At 46.9% G+C, this 15,266-nt stretch overlaps 2 protein-coding genes across 4 annotated transcripts in view; both read left to right on the forward strand.

The window, feature by feature from the left end:
* The first annotated feature begins 409 nt into the window (after window positions 1-409).
* On the forward strand, window positions 410-7,371 carry cyb561a3a (cytochrome b561 family, member A3a). The gene is made up of 7 exons (XM_083912278.1): window positions 410-428; window positions 2,991-3,110; window positions 4,585-4,789; window positions 6,313-6,521; window positions 6,652-6,806; window positions 6,903-7,059; window positions 7,153-7,371. Exons 2-7 carry the CDS (start codon window positions 2,994-2,996, stop codon window positions 7,177-7,179), a joined length of 870 nt encoding a protein of 289 aa, XP_083768404.1. The 5' UTR covers window positions 410-428; window positions 2,991-2,993; the 3' UTR covers window positions 7,180-7,371.
* A 4,304-nt stretch (window positions 7,372-11,675) lies between these two features.
* loxl2b (lysyl oxidase-like 2b) overlaps window positions 11,676-15,266 on the forward strand; it is a 46,677-nt gene continuing 43,086 nt past the window's right edge. For 2 of the 3 annotated variants that reach the window (XM_083912271.1, XM_083912273.1), the window contains exons 1-3: window positions 11,676-11,741; window positions 14,401-14,760; window positions 14,978-15,153. In XM_083912271.1, coding sequence (XP_083768397.1) covers window positions 14,412-14,760; window positions 14,978-15,153 — 525 coding nt within the window. In that variant the 5' untranslated portion in view covers window positions 11,676-11,741; window positions 14,401-14,411. Of the gene's footprint in view, window positions 11,742-12,569; window positions 12,577-14,400; window positions 14,761-14,977; window positions 15,154-15,266 lie in introns of those variants that run through there. The other variant, XM_083912272.1, reaches the window with a different exon arrangement.

A 15,266-nucleotide genomic window follows, 5' to 3' on the forward strand; every position in this document is an offset into this window, starting at 1 on the left:
GGTGTGTGTGTGGAACAAGCAGTGGCAGGGCGGTTTTGCCTGGGACGGTTCGTCGCTACAGTTCAACTGGCACCCCGTCCTGATGGTAACAGGTCTGGTTGTGGTGTACGGCAACGGTGAGTCCCTGTATTGCACCTGTGCTTAAATTCTATTGTCTCTTTCCCTGCTGAGTCTCTTTGTTTTCATTTCTGCAACAAATGTATTTCTCCTAATTGATCAATAAAGTTTTATCATCTTATTTTATCTGAATTAAGAGCTAAAGGAAACCTCATTAGAAGAACTGTGGGTAAAAATCCTCAAATTATACAGCGCGGGACTTATTAATCCATTTTAAAGTGGCAGCCTACATCAGGGGCAGGCTGGCGACGGTTGAAACCACATTTCCCACAATGCCTTGCGCTGTCAATAAGGAAACGAGACGGCAGCAGGTAAATGGCTCTTCCTGAAATGATTGTTTGAAAACAGTACACGGGGCTTTTTATTCCCTCGGTGTTTCATGTTGTTGTCAGTCGTGTTTGTAGAGGAGGAGTTGGTGTGAATGAGGAACACGGATATCCGGGAATATTCAGAGTTTATGTGTGAAAGTTATGCGTAACTGTGGACGCGTTTGATAACTCTGCGCATAGAGAACAAGCGCACCGACACACAACAGGAATTAATGTGATAAAGACGGAAATTAGGACCTAAATGAGACTGTTTTGGTGTTGTTTAGACGCTTGGTTAATGTAAGAATGTAAGTTTCAAAAGTTAGATAGGAAATAGTTCGCTGTCATAATGCGTCAAAGTCTCGCGAGAGTGTCAAACTGAAGCTCTAACCTGCTGAGTCATGATTTGTCTCTTTGCCAAAAAGCAATTGCATTGTTTTTTTTTTTACTGACACTAACTTTATTACTTTATACACACACACACACACACACACACACACACACACACACACACACACACACACACACACACACACACACACACTCTCTCATACATACACACACACATACATACATATATACACACACACACACACATACATACATCCACGCACGCACACACACGCACACGTATACATACACACACACACACACACACACATACATACACACACACACACACATACATACACACACACACACTCATACACACATACATACACACACATACACACACACATACATACACACACACATACAGACATAAACACACACATACATATACACACAGACACACATACACACATCACACACACACGAACACACACACATACTTACATACATGCATACATACACACACACACACACATACATACATATACACACATACATACATACATACATACACACACACACACACATATATACATACACACACACACACACACACACACACACACACACACACACACACACACACACACACACACACACCTAAAAAGAGGCAACAACTGTCTGGTGTCACTATTTTAAGTGAGGTAGGTATTTGGTGTAAACAGCATCACTGACCTTAACACCTGTGTTTTGTTAAACTGTGCTGGAGTCACAGGATAAATGCTTAGCTGACAAATCTGCTGCGTTTAAATCCATCCCATAATGATCATCCGAGCTGCTCTGGTTGCTAAGCAATGGACCCCCACAATTTCAAGTGCTTTCAATAGTCTGACATAACATTTACTCAACCAGGGCCTGACCCATCAGACCCATCAGACCCATCAGACCCATGAGACCCATCAGACCCATCAGACCCATCAGGCCCATCAGACCCATGAGACCCATCAGACCCATCAGGCCCATCAGACCCATGAGATCCATGAGACCCATCAGACCCATGAGACCCATGAGACCCATGAGACCCATCATACCCATCATACCCATCATGCCCATCAGACCCATGAGACCCATCAGACCCATGAGACCCATGAGACCCATGAGACCCATCATACCCATGAGACCCATGAGACCCATGAGACCCATGAGACCCATGAGACCCATGAGACCCATCAGACCCATGAGACCCATGAGACCCATCAGACCCATCAGACCCATGAGACCCATGAGACCCATGAGACCCATCAGACCCATCAGACCCATCAGACCCATCAGACCCATCAGACCCATGAGACCCATGAGACCCATGAGACCCATGAGACCCATGAGACCCATGAGACCCATCAGACCCATCAGACCCATCAGACCCATGAGACCCATCAGACCCATGAGACCCATCAGACCCATCAGACCCATGAGACCCATGAGACCCATGAGACCCATGAGACCCATCAGACCCATCAGACCCATCAGACCCATCAGACCCATCAGACCCATCAGACCCATGCTGATGTTAGAGGGAAACAATCACACACACAGATTGTATTTGTTGGGCATCTCATCTCATCTTCAGCCTCTTATCCGGGGTCGGGTCTCGGGGGCAGCAGCTTTAGCAGGGGACTCCAAACTTCCCTTTCCCGGGCCACATTAACCAGCTCTAACTGGGGGATCCTGAGGCGTTCCCAGGCCAGTGTGGAGATCTAATCTCTCCACCTGGTCCTGGGTCTTCCCCGAGGCCTCCTCCCAGCTGGACGTGCCTGGAACACCTCCCTAGGGAGGCGCCCAGGGTTCATCCTTACCAGATGATCCTGAACCACCTCAACTGGCTCCTTTCAACGCAAAGGAGCAGCGGCTCTACTCCCAGTTCCTCACGGATGCTGAACTTCTCCCCCTCTCTCTAAGGGAGACTCCAGACCCCCTCCTGAGGAAACACATTTCGGCCGCTTGTACTCGCGACCTGGTTCTTTGGGTCCTGACCCAGCTTTCATGACCACACGTGACGGTAGGAACCAGGACTGAGCGGTAGATCCAGAGCTTTGCCTTCCTCAGCTCTCTTTTCGTCACAACGGTGCGGTAGAGCGGCAGAATAATGTTTCCGTGGGCCTGATGCTTCTAATAGCTCTGCAAACCTGATTAATGTCTCCCATTCACACTTTCCATCTTATCTGTCGACAGCAGATGCAGGCTGGCCCCTCGTCTCCCAGCTGTTCCTCCACCCCTGAGTGCTTCTCCCTCAGCCGCCGCAGCACAGCCGAATGTGGAAGTGAGAGCTCAGCCGAACCAGAGAAACACGAAGTGAGTATCAGTTAAAGAGTAACCAGGGGAAACCGCGTGATCGAGCAATAACTTGTGGAGTTCAGTTCAGTATTATAGAGCAGGAAGCGTTGCCAGTGTTAAAGCAGCCGCGGACGAGGTAAGGCACGCAACACAGCTGCACATTTTTAGTGATGATCGCGCAATCAGGTAGGGATCAAACCGTTGAGCTCGGTGCTTAAACTCATTGACGATGATTCAACTGCTTTTGCATTTTAGTATTTTGAGTTGAGATAGTTTATGGGGATTTGAGTACATTTTTTCACGTGTTTGAAAATACAAGGTGTTATTTTTATGACACATTAAAGTGTATGTTAAAAATGAACACTCAACACAATTTCGAGTTAAAAGTGCAATTATGTGGCGTTACGAAACAACACCAAGGGTATTAAACAGTTCAAATATCACCACAGTGTTTTAACTCAAAATCAGTGATTCAACGACTATTGCATTTAAGTGTTTTTATTTTCTACAGTGGACGAGTTGAGATGGTTTAAAGGAGTATTGGAGTTTTTCACGTGTTTAAAAAGGGTTAAAAATACACTTTAATGTGTCATAAAATAACAATGTGTATGTTAAAAATGAACACCCAGAGTGAAAGGGAACAGCACAATTTTGGGTTAAAAGTGCAATTATGTGGCGTTACAAAAAAACACCAAGGGTGTTGAATTTTAACACTATTAAAAAGTTAAATTGTTACTTTTTCTCAAAGTGTAATTTTTACTCAAAACTCAGAAAAAGTGTTAAAATAAGACTGTGGGAGTTGAATTAAAATTCCCAATTTTAAGGCTTTTTTTCATGGGTTTAAAAATACAGTTAAATGTGTCATGTATGTTAAACAACGCAATTTCGAGTTAAAAGTGTAATTATATGGCGTTACGAAGGAACACCAAGGGTGTTAAACAGTTCAAATATCACCACTTCTCACAGTGTTTTAACTCAAAATCAGTGATTCAACGACTATTGCATTTTAGTATTTTTGAGATGGTTTAAAGGAATCAGAGTACATTTTTCCACGTGTTAGAAAGGGTTAAAAATACACTTTAATGTGTCATAAAGTAACACTGTGTATGTTGAAAATGAACACACTCAGACTGAAAGGGAACAGCACGTTACGAAACATCACCAAGGGTATTAAAAAGTTAAATTATTGCTTCTTCTCAAAGTGTAATATTAACTCAAAACTCAGAAAAAGTGTTAAAATGAGACTGTGGGAGTTGAATTAACACTCCCGATTTTAGGCTACAGCATCTGAGCAAAGGAAAGAGGAGCATCTGTGCCTTTAAAGTTATTCAAAGTCATGCGGTCGTGATTTCTGAGCACAATGGTTTACAGTTATACCTTGATGGCGCCCGAGCCTGGACCAAATCAGGGCTAACTGGGCAGTGACCACCTCACGTTGGGGTTATATCGATACCATGACGGATGAGATTGAGGTGTTTTTTTATCGGTTTAGCCTCCGGATCTCTCCAGGATGAGGTCCATCGTGAGCTTCTACATATGCTACCTGCTGTGCCTGTGCCTGGGCCTGGCCTGCGTGGTGTGCGTGTGCGTGTGGAACAAGCAGTGGCGCGGCGGTTTCGCCTGGGACGGTTCGTCGCTGCAGTTCAACTGGCACCCCGTCCTGATGGTAACGGGTCTGGTGGTGGTGTACGGCAACGGTGAGTCCCCTTTTTTTAATTTTGGATTGTTTCGTTTCTGTTTCTCACTTCTCTGTGTTCCTGTGACAAACTGCATTTAGATCAGTAGAGATCGCAGGTTTCAGAGCGACCTGGCGTATAATTTGATGAGTCATTCCAGTTGCATGAGTGTGAGGTAACATCCACGGTGACTGTTTTGCTTTAAGTGCCACGCCTCAGTGACTGCAGTCACAGTGTTTTTCAGATGTAAAGTAAAATGTGAGCTTAAGGGCGCACTCACACTGTCCGTCCGTACCGTGCCCGAGCACGTTTCACGGCTAAAGTCTGGTTCCTTTGACCAGTGTGAGTGCAACCGTACCGCGTCTAGTTGCGGCACGCTTGCCGTCCACGGCCCGTTTGGGAGAGGTGGGCTTTTGTAAAGCACGTTTGCACATGTACGAGCACGAGCGTGCGCACGTGTACGAGCACAAGGCCTACGGTGGTTCTGAGGTCATTTCCTGTGCGCCTGTTGGGACATAGAAAAAAGAAGGAGGGACCATGCGCGGACATTTAAAACAATGGCGGTGAAAGGTTCACGTTGGTGTGATGTGGAGGTGGAGTGTTTACTGCAGATTTGGTCGATGAAAAGATTCAAAAACAGTCGACAAGACGCACAAAAACTCTGAGGTCTACGGAAAGATCTGGAAACAAAGCCACGCATCGCCATGACGTCAATCAATGCGTGTGACGTGTTACGGCGTGATGACGTATAGGCAGCAAGAAGCATTCTCCGAGGCCCAGGTAGTGTGAGTACAAACGGGCCTGGAGGGGGGGACAAGGACCCTAAAGCACGGAGCACGGGACAGACGGACAGTGTGAGTGCGCCCCAAGTGGAAGAAGGGGCCTTTCAGCCATGAGCTCATCACATTATACCGGTGGTTACTGTCTGTCCTCTTTCAGATACTGACCCTCTGCTCCCAAAGGCTGTGCCAACAGTGTGTCACTGTGATAAGATTGAATTAGGTCCTGATGGGCAGGTGGTACCTTGCATGGCAGCAAGACCTTGGCATGTAGAGCCCTTTGAGTGGTTAAGACTAGAAAGGTGCTATGCAGTGTAAGAGCGCTGTCTCCATCCTGTCCTGTCTCTCATACAAAGTGCCTCAACAAATGCACGGTCTCCTTGAGTGCTTGGAAGGCACCTTTACATAAAATGTATTATTATTAAATGCAACTTCTGCAACTGAAACAGGCGCAGCGTCTCCACACGGCCACGACACAGACTTGTAGTATAAAAGGTCAAATAGCCCCTGCTACAATTACAATTAGGGGTGGCCGATACGGCAAAAATATTTTTTAATATATATTTTTTTACGGTAAAATCACCTTCAGTGAGAATCTACAATGTCAATAGTCATGAAAAGAAAGGAAACTCATTGAAGGAGGTGTGTCCATACGTTTGCTCTGTACTGTCTAACAAAGCATTTCTTATATAATATAATTGTCTAATATCGTCACATGCACATACCCCTAACAACAGTGCACATGTTGTCGCCTCGTCCCTGCAGGAGCTGTGTTGTACCGCGTCCCCCTGACCTGGGGTCAGAACAAACTCCCCTGGAAGCTGTTGCATGCGACACTGATGCTCCTCGCCCTGGTCCTGTCGATCGTGGGACTCTGCGCCGTGTTCGACTTCCACAATGCTAAAAACATTCCCAACGTCTACTCGTTGCACAGCTGGATCGGAATCGCTGCTACCGCTCTCTTTGCCACGCAGGTATACGCCCTACTTATAGAAGCTGAATCGCTTTATCAGTCGAATGCAAGTGAGCCATGATTGAGCTTCGGTCGTCTGCTTTTGTGTGTTTTGTGTATCTGTGAACGCCCGCGTGCATCGGTCCCTCCAGTGGGTGCTGGGTATGGCTGCCTTCCTCCTGCCCTGCTCCCCCGTATCCCTCCGTGCCCTCCTGAAACCCGTCCATGTGTGGATGGGAGGCAGCATCCTGTGGCTCAGCATCGCCGCCTGCATCTCCGGGATCAACGAGAAACTCTTCTTTGTTCTGTGAGCGCTCCATATTTCTCAGTTACTTGACATTGATTCTTTACCTTAAAGATAAAACGATGAAGTAACCCTCTCAAATGCGTTTTTTCCCCACAGCAGTGGAACTCAGCCGTACGCTAAACTTCCACCCGAGGCTTTGCTCGGAAACTCGTTGGGAGTCTTGATCGTAGCCTTCGGCCTGGTCGTCCTCTGGATTTTGTCCAAGCACGAATGGCAGCGGCCGGTCTCCAGGCCCGAGGACCTGGCTTACACGGTGAGGACATCAGTGCGGTCGATACGCAGTGAAATCAGAGGATTTCTTTTAATCAAGTGTTACATTTTCATTCTTATCCGCTCTCTCCCGCAGCCGGTGCTTCAAGAAGAAAACGAATGAAGTGAATAAGACAAAAAACGCTCACTGCATCAAATCCATCCATGCGAAATCAATGCAACCGTCACAGATCAGGACTCCCCGTAACGACCCAAACGTTCTCATGGATACAAGCAGCTGTCTGAGTAGTATGTGAGATCTCTATGTTTGTCGTGGGTGTAAATATTTATTATGAAATTATATTTAAGATTGCTTTTTGCCAAAGAATAAAAAAAAAGTGTTCTATCAACGCTGTGACATTTTCCTCTGACACTGTTTAACCTCTCGCACGATGCACACGAGCGAGGGGAAGCTGGCGTTTTAGAATGAAAAGTGTTAAAATTAGCTTGTGACTAAATCTTGTTACACCATTGGATCCTCAACAAAACAGCCTAAATTTGGCATGCGCTTAAACTGATATTGATTTGTTGTAGGTGTCCGCTGGTCCTGTCCGTAGCAGCACATTTCTTCTACGCCCGTCGTCCTGTGAGTTTCCCCAAACTGGAGATAAATGCTGCTACTGTAGGTTACACAGTGACTATGGATAAGTCCCTCATATAACCACACTTCAAAAAATCCAAACCATCCCTTTTTACTTAAGATGAAGTCAGATGCCATCATAGATTAGTATTACACTGTAAAATATGCACTGTACTGTAATTCTCTAATGTGAAGTCTCGTGCAAATCTCATCTCATCTCATCTCATCTTCAGCCTCTTATCCGGGGTCGTGTCGCGGGGGCAGCAGCTTTAGCAGGGGACCCCAAACTTCCCTTTCCCGGGCCACATTAACCAGCTCTAACTGGGGGATCCCGAGGCGTTCCCAGGCCAGTGTGGAGATCTAATCTCTCCACCTGGTCCTGGGTCTTCCCCGAGGCCTCCTCCCAGCTGGACGTGCCTGGAAGACCTCCCTAGGGAGGCGCCCAGGGTTCATCCTTACTAGATGCCCGAACAAATCTGGAAAATCAAAATGTATTTTCTTTAGAAGAAAAGAATATAAATACATAATACAAGAAAATACAATCTTACTTTCATGACCGAAAGAACCAGGTCGCGGGTCCAAGCGTCTGAAATGTGTTTCCTCAGGAGGGGGGCTGGAGTCTCCCTTAGAGAGAGGGGGAGAAGTTCAGCATCCGTGAGGAACTCGGAGTAGAGCCGCTGCTCCTTAGCGTTGAAAGGAGCCAGTTGAGGTGGTTCAGGATCATCTGGTAAGGATGAACCCTGGGCGCCTCCCTAGGGAGGTGTTCCAGGCACGTCCAGCTGGGAGGAGGCCTCGGGGAAGACCCAGGACCAGGTGGAGAGATTATTTCTCCACACTGGCCTGGGAACGCCTCGGGATCCCCCAGTTAGAGCTGGTTAATGTGGCCCGGGAAAGGGAAGTTTGGGGTCCCCTGCTAAAGCTGCTGCCCCCGCGACCCGACCCCGGATAAGAGGCTGAAGATGAGATGAGATTTTCTTTAGATTGTGTATTTTACATGTCACCTTGTGTAGAGCGAGCAACTGATTGTGTTTTCCAACAACTATCAGGACATGAAAGCAGTTTGATTAATAGATCGTCAGAAATCTGCAGAATGCCTCTCGTCTGCTTCAGGGCACCCTCCTGGGTAACCATGGAAACCACTTTCATCTATTTTTCCCCTTAAACTACAATGAAAGCAAACAATAGGATTGAGTTAACGCGCTGCTCATCTTTACCTCAGCTCTGCCACGCGGACCTCCGTTGAGACAGCGATGCAGCTGCTCCTCTCAGGTCTCTCCTGTAATCTTTCCCCCAACAGTGAGATGAACCCTGGCTCCGTCAAAACAGAAAAAGACGTCAAAGTTAGCCGTAGGTTTGATTAGGCTGATACTATTCTGGTCCAGCACAGACAGCCCCTCCAGAGTTTGGTTTAACAGTTGACTTTAACAACAATTGTGAACTGAAGTTCTTTGTTCGCCAAAACCACAAAAGACAGAAGTGAAGAACAGCCCCGAGGGAAGTCTGCGGTAGATGTGAACAACACGGGGCTCAACATAGACGTGTGCGAGTGAAACCAGCCTGACACATAGAGAAGCGTTGGACAGGATGACAGAAGAGGACACCATGGAGTGTATAGATCAGAACTCCTATTGTCATGGGAAGCCTGGGAAGGAGGCGTTATCCTTGGTTGTTGCATTGCAGGACCTGGGGGTGTGTCGCTTTGAACGGACGCCGCACTAGTTCACAAAAACGCTGACAAAGCTGCACCGCGGAGTCACTAATGATGCGTTTGTGGGTTATGCTGAGAGGGAGAGGAGGTGACCCGACAATAAGACCTAAACACATCATTATGAAGTGGAACATTAGCTACGGTAAGTGTGCCACAAAGTCGGCAACACCCTTTTACACAAGATGGCAGCAGAGTAGAGTCCAGAGCACCGAGGGGTTCAAACACACTAAAGATGTGAATGCTGCACTCTTGTGATCAGAGTTACATCCTAAAGCGTTGCTATCACAGAGGGCCACATGAAGATGAGACCGGCGGGCGAAAATCCTCCTACACACGACCGGTCAAAGCTGCCTTTGTGTACTTTTGGGAATGTAGTTCAGGTCAAATATGTCACTGATGTCCTCAAAAGGCATTGCACCACAAAAGCAGTATATTCAATGTGTGTTATTGCCATTGAGTTTAGAGCAGTGGTGATGATGATGACGTACCACCCCAGTTAATACCAGGCTCTCTCCAGTCCCACCACTGAGACCAGTGTTCAAAGACGGCAGCGTAGGCCGACGCTATTCAGCTACGGACAGGAAGGTTTAGTCCTGATCAGAAGATTATTTACTGTGGACTGTCTTCGGCCAGGAGGGCGACACGGTGGAGTGGTGGTCAGCACAGTCGCCTCACAGCGAGAGGGTCCCTGGTGCAAATCCCGGCTGGGGCCCTTCTGTGTGGAGTTTGCATGTTGTCCCCGTGTCTGCGTGGGTTTTCTCCGGGTTCTCCGGTTTCCTCCCACAGTCCAAAGACGTGCAGGTGTTCGGTTCATTGATGACTCTAAATCACCCGTAGGTGTGAATGGTTGTCTGTCTCTGTTCGTCTCTATGTGTCCTGTGATAGACTGGCGTCCTGTCCAGGGTGGACCCCACCTCACCCCCTATGTAGTAGTATTAGTGTTTAAAAAAGACGTTTTAATGCCTTCACCCTGCTGCCCCGAGCTAATCAGTGTTAGCCACGTCTGGCTGTTAGCGATGCTACTGGATTTCTTGATTTGTTACACAAAAAAAATGTCTCGATGGCTTATTTGATGCATGTAAGTGCCGAAAAAGACGATGAAACTGCACCGGAGTTACACTTTAATATGACTCATCAGTGTTACAACTGCCCCCAACCACTCTGACTTGTCGCGTCACATTTGAATCGTATCGTCTTCGATCATTAATTAGCAAACAAATAAGTTTCTCATATCAAAAGAGTGTATGGTAGTAGTCTGTGAGTTGTAGGAAAATGTCTAAAATGTTGCAGTTGCCCCCAGTCTCCCCTACTTTTTTACATTTTCTGAAACAGCTAACCTACATTTAACGACCCCCAAACTGGGTTAACCATATCATACTCTTACGTAGGCTGTTGAAATCACATTCGTCATCAGGTCTTTTTCCAGCAAAACGATGTTCCTCCATTTTCCTGGTTGTTTAAAGGTTGAATATTTAAAATCTTTATTGAAAACTACATTTAAAAAAACAAAAACAATACACATTTTTTTGACGGGTTTGACAATAACTTTCTGTTTACATTGTAGCCTTCCAGCCGCTGGCATTGCCGGTTGCTAGGGTTGTCTGTTGTTCGGCTCAGCTACGTTCTTTGTCCCAGCAGCTGAGTGAGCGGAGACGGGCAACAACCAGAGTCAATATAGGCCGAGCATTCACTCCATGGACTGAGAGAAAGGAGAGAAACGCCATTCAAACGCACGCCCACATGGCTACGCTGCTCCTTGATCGCTAACATCACTTTCATCTTTGCTGTAACGGCTAACGCTAACAGCTAACAGCTAACGCTAACTGTCAAACTCCTCTAATATTTGTTTTTATGGTGTGATTTTCTGGAGGGGACGGGTTCAAACAGGCTCAGACAGACTCCGCTCTCCTGTAGGCTACTGGACCGGGTCTGACGGTTGCCGACATGGTCTGACGGTTGCCAACCTGGCAACCCGAGTGCTTTTAATTATTGTTTTGTTGTTGCGACTACTACCTTGAGACACTAGATGGCGCTGCTCTGCTCACTCTCCATATTCCACCTTTAATAATGCCTTTGGACACTTTTCCCGACGGTCTTTGAACGCAGCATTGCCGTTTCACAACACATACACGTACACATACTGTCATGTGTGCTGCGTTCAGGGCGGGTCAGGGTTTCACGCCGTCGCCGGTGAGCTCATCGTAAAGGTGGGCGTCAGTGGGCGGGCCCGACATTAGAGAAGGAGTGAAAGTTTCCGAGGGGAGGAGGAGGAGGAGGAGGAGGAGGAGGAGGAGGAGGAGGAGGAGGAGAGCCAGCTGACTCCACACACCGCTACTGCAGCCCGCCGGAGCACACAGCACCGAGCACACAGCACCGAGCCCCAGGACGGAGCAACACAGTAAGTCCAGCCACATCTTAAAAACGTGTGTGTGTGTGTGTGTGTGTGTGTGTGCATGTGCATGTGTGTGTTCGTGTGTGTGCATGTGTGTGTGTGTGTGTGTGTGATGGTCCCTTCTGACAGTGCTGCTTTGTTTCTGCAGGTTTCTTTTTATTGTTTTGGACCTTTAGTGTCTACATCATGCTTTAAGTGTGTGCCCTGTCTTTCTAAAATATGTTATTATTAATAAAACATAAGCTTTTAGGTCACTTTGTGCATCATTTAAACCTGTTGCATCACATCTGAGCCCTGCACAGAGCTACTGTGTGCTGGTTTCATGTGTTTTTAATGTTGCAAACACTGTGTTGCTGCAATCTCGGCCTTGCAGAAATGTTTTTGTAACCTCAATGGGACTTACCTGGTTAAATAAGTGTCATAAATAATAATAAAATAGGTATAAGTCAACTATTAACTAACACGTAACCAATCTATCAAAGTCATCCATCGAGCAGAAATACAGAACATTTGCTGTATCCTTCAACGGGAGGATTTGCTGCTTCCCTCTGTTTCCTATAATACGTTTTATTGCGTCTGTGGGGACGAATTCTCCTGATTCGAATGAGATCCTTTGTGTTTTTCTTGTATTGGTAAAAACAGAGAAAACGTCCCAATCCAAACCTTCTTCCTTTGGTGAATCTCGGTCTCAGCTCTCGCACCGAAGCTCTCCTAAGGGCGCCTCAGAAAAAGGGCACGAGGAGAAGAGCAGTCGACATTCTTATAAACTGACATTTTGACCTTCTCGACCGAAGCGCCGACCCCTGCAGCCGGAGCTGGGACTCGTGTGTGTGACCTCCATGTAGGTGAAAGCACTTAGACACTTAGACACTTAGACACAGACGCCCGCCTGACGTTCCTCACGACATTAGATTACTCCAGATTAGATTAGAGTTTAAAAAAAGCGGTTATTTATATAGAATCGGTTTGAAACCAGACCGATATGGGACTTTTGAGGCCGATATCGACTTCAGAGAGTAAATTTTAACAATTACTCGTGGTTGATTAAGTGAACGTGTGAGTTTGAATGAAAATAGACCTTTCCTAGATGTATCGTGCACTGATTTCGCAACAATATGACTCTGCGATGGTACTCAGACGGCTGCTTTCCTACACAAATAACCTTTTTAAAAAGGATATTAAACATTATTATAAGCCAACATTATGTATACAATGTATTCAACATACTCAGGTAATGAACGCTGGGAGAGTAAAGACTAAATAAAATAGAAATAACTAGTTAAATAGAGTTAAATAGACATCCTGTTGAGTATCAGTACCATTTAAATAAAGTATGAAAAACATAAATAGATGTATGACCATTTCTAAATCACCTCGAGCATCATTTTATACAATATATGTTAAAATCTTTTCATATCTGCACATATGAGTAAACATATACGCCGACGACATACATGTATCTGTGAATATCGTGTGGCTCTATCCGTCCGTCCGTCCGTCCGTCCATGTTCCTGCAGAATAAGGGAGCAGAGGATTCAGATGTTTAGCTCTCTGGTTCAGGGAAGACGTTGTGTTTTGTTCCTCTGTTCGATTGGATGTTTTCGGTGCCGACCATGTTTTCCTAACGGCAGCGCGGCCGTTTGGACTGACTGACACGCCGTACGCACACCCAGAGGCTGCGGGCTTCATTCCATCTGCTCATTTTGTAATGTGTGTCCCGTCTCCAGCTTGTGTAACCACTGCCACGTTACAGCGGGGGGAAAGTGGAAACCCTGCAGTTGAAGTGTCGACCGTCTCCTGCCAGATGTTTTTAAAAAGCACAAGATTCTGAGCTAAACAACGAACGGGTCGTGGAAACACAGCTGTCGGTGAAACTGTGGCGCGCGTGTATGTGTTTGCGCAACCATGAAGACTTGTTTACATCAGTCTGACTTGGAAGTGTGATTTATTCGCCTTTAAGGCTGGGGAGAAGCAGCGGCCGAGCCCTGCGTTATGTCAGCGGGAGCTTGCTATTACATCACCCTGCAGGTCTGGTTCAGGTTTGAGTCCTGCTGTTCTTTCTTCTCGTCTGCTGAACTTAACCCAAAGAAAACTATAGGATTATGCAACTGTTTCTCATGAATTCATATTTACCCTCTCTGTACCATATATCACAATCATCTTTCAAACCATAACCAGTGGTGACCCCCCAACCCTCATCCCCCCTTTGCTATTTAAGGGCGCACTCACACTGTCCTTCCGCACCGTGCCCCGGGCTTTAGGGTACTTGTCCCCCCTCCCTCTCCCCCCGCTGGCCAGGCCAGTTTGTACTCACACTGCCTGGGCCTCGCGCAAATGCTTCTTGCTTTCCATACGTCATCACGCTGTAACACGTCTCACGCATTGATTGACGTCACACACGTCGTACACGTGCGCACGCTCGTGCTCGTACATGTGCAAACATGCTTTACAAAAGCCCACCTCTCCCAAACGGGCCGTGGACGGCAAGCGTACCGCTCCTAGACGCGGTACGGTTGCACTCACACTGGTCAAAAGAACTAGACTTAAGCCGTGAAACATGCTTGGGCACGGTACGGATGGACAGTGTGAGTGCGCCCTAAGTACCTTTATGAAGAGCCGTCTGAATTTTAATGAGTGCTTCTCTCTCTTTTTATCTTTTCATCAGTTCCAACCACAATGCTGACCACCCAGTGTTTGCCCCGCTGCACTCTCATTCTGGTAGCCATATTAGAGGTGGCCCTTGCCCAGTATGAACACCTCGGCTACCCACCGGGCTACCCCGACCCAGAACAGGAGCAGTACATCGCCCCCCAGCTGTCTCCAGACACTCCCAGGATCCAGCTCCGATTGGCGGGAGATAAGAGGAAACACAACGAGGGTCGCGTGGAGGTTTTCTACAACAATGAATGGGGCACTGTCTGTGATGACGACTTCACTATACATGCCGCTCAGGTGGTGTGCAGGGAGCTGGGCTACCTGGAAGCCATCTCATGGTCACCGTCCTCAAAATATGGGAAAGGACAAGGTATAAAGTAAAGCCCCGTTACCCCTGTGCATGGCCTTTCAGCATTTGATGTCTTTGTACTTTTACTCATTGGAAACTCATTCATGGTCAGTGCTTCACATTTTTAAAGAAGCCAGGTTAGCCTTCAAACTCTATTCCTCTTTGTTTCCACTGCTAAAGGGAAGAATTCCTCCTCACGGGAGGAGGACACTGATGAATTTCTCTTTTGTCTCATCAGGACCCATCTGGTTTGACAATCTCCACTGCACTGGGAAAGAAAAGACCTTGGCGCTGTGTCCTTCCAATGGGATCGGGGTTTCAGACTGCAAGCACAGTGAAGACGTGGGCGTGGTGTGCAGCGACAAGAGGATCCCGGGATTTAAGTTCGTCAACACCCTACCCAACCACGTAGAGGTAAACTTGTCCGAAATCCCATACACTCCGTCAAGGCTCCACCAAAAGGCGTTGTAGCCCTTTTGTTAACTCAAGCTGTTTTTCCTGTCATCTTTTTTACTGTCTGCCTAAAG

Source organism: Echiichthys vipera (genome assembly GCF_963691815.1).
Source record: "Echiichthys vipera genome assembly, chromosome: 4".
Classification (NCBI taxonomy): domain Eukaryota; kingdom Metazoa; phylum Chordata; class Actinopteri; order Perciformes; family Trachinidae; genus Echiichthys; species Echiichthys vipera.

Coding starts and splice junctions, on each gene's coding strand:
- cyb561a3a (XM_083912278.1), top strand. CDS start 2,994: ATGCAGGCTGGCCCCTCGTCTCCCAGCTGTTCCTCCACCCCTGAGTGC. Junction 6,522..6,651: donor CCGCTCTCTTTGCCACGCAG/GTATACGCCCTA, acceptor CGGTCCCTCCAG/TGGGTGCTGGGTATGGCTGC. Junction 6,807..6,902: donor GAGAAACTCTTCTTTGTTCT/GTGAGCGCTCCA, acceptor TTTTCCCCACAG/CAGTGGAACTCAGCCGTACG.